This window comes from Cyprinodon variegatus, unplaced genomic scaffold (assembly GCF_000732505.1).
Source record: "Cyprinodon variegatus isolate N-32 unplaced genomic scaffold, C_variegatus-1.0 Scaffold559, whole genome shotgun sequence".
In the NCBI taxonomy this organism is placed as follows: domain Eukaryota; kingdom Metazoa; phylum Chordata; class Actinopteri; order Cyprinodontiformes; family Cyprinodontidae; genus Cyprinodon; species Cyprinodon variegatus.
In genome coordinates this window covers 245256-246331 of record NW_015151012.1, presented here as the reverse complement: position 1 = coordinate 246331, position 1076 = coordinate 245256, and the positions used below count along the sequence as shown (strand labels likewise).

General features: G+C 42.0%; 1 protein-coding gene across 1 annotated transcript in view; it reads right to left on the bottom strand.

Annotated features, from left to right (window-relative positions):
• The window catches only part of LOC107095621 (dnaJ homolog subfamily C member 3-like), an 8423-nt gene extending 7934 nt beyond the window's left edge, over positions 1–489 (bottom strand). The window contains exon 1 of the mRNA XM_015391786.1: positions 51–489. Coding sequence (XP_015247272.1) covers positions 51–138 — 88 coding nt within the window. The 5' untranslated portion in view covers positions 139–489. The remainder of the gene's footprint in view (positions 1–50) is intronic.
• Between the last annotated feature and the right edge of the window lie 587 nt (positions 490–1076).

Here is a 1076-nt window from a genome sequence, read left to right as displayed (position 1 = left end):
TGCTTTTATGTTAGCAGCCCTTCTGTTTGTAGCTCTAAGAGCGGTCTCACCGTCTAGCTGGATGTCCAAAAGCACACAGAGCAGAGCCAGCGAGCACAGTAGCCCGCTGGAACCTCCTGCCCGCAGACACCACTCCATCTCTGGGTCGGCTCACACCGGGACACCGGGCAGACGGACTTCACGGCTCTGCTTCCCGCTTTGTTTCATTGGGAACGGCTGGACCCGTTCTGACAGCCCGGACAACAGCCCCGGTGGTATATTTACGGTCCAGGTCCCTCACTCCTCCGGGCGGAACTAAGAGGAGGAATTAAAAAGTTCCTCAGCTGAGCCGGTGGTTTGACAGCAGCCCCAAACACCCACAACATGAAAAAAGTTACTTTACGAAAAATTAGCTTCTCTAATCAATGTGGGAAGCTAACCCAACGACAGTCTGTGTAGTTTAAAAGCGATACCTTTCCGTCTGTTCTCAGCCTCGCTCTCGCTTACTGGCCTACATTTTTCTGATTGGTCCACATGGCTCACATCCGGGTTTGTCTCTAAACGTGGGCTCTTCTGATTGGACAGACTATTTTAACGCTGCTGGCACTCCCTATATATATCACTTCTCAGATAGAGCAAGATTTGATGGGTTGTTACTATTTGGAAAGAATTGCAATCCATCTTTACCTCTATTTGTCACCAAAACAAAGAAATTAATAAAATCCTTAACTTACACATATTACTTGGCAATTATTTTGTTCACAAAAATAAATTCCAAAAAACCAAACATTTCCAGGATTTCATATTTAAGTAAGAAATTATATGCAATCGGCATATTAAATGAGCTGTAAAAAAATATATATTTGAGTACATTTCAGAAATTTAAACTACACTCATAATTTCTAAAATGACCTCACTCTACTCTCCATCTCAATACATTTTGGACTTAGACCTCTCCTGATCTTAAATTTTGGATTGTTGTGCCATTCGATACATTTGATACTGAGGAACTTTAAAAATATGAATGGCTTACTTTCTGTAAATATTGTACATACCTTTCATTGTCCATATGTAATTTAACAAAGCACGCCCTATGC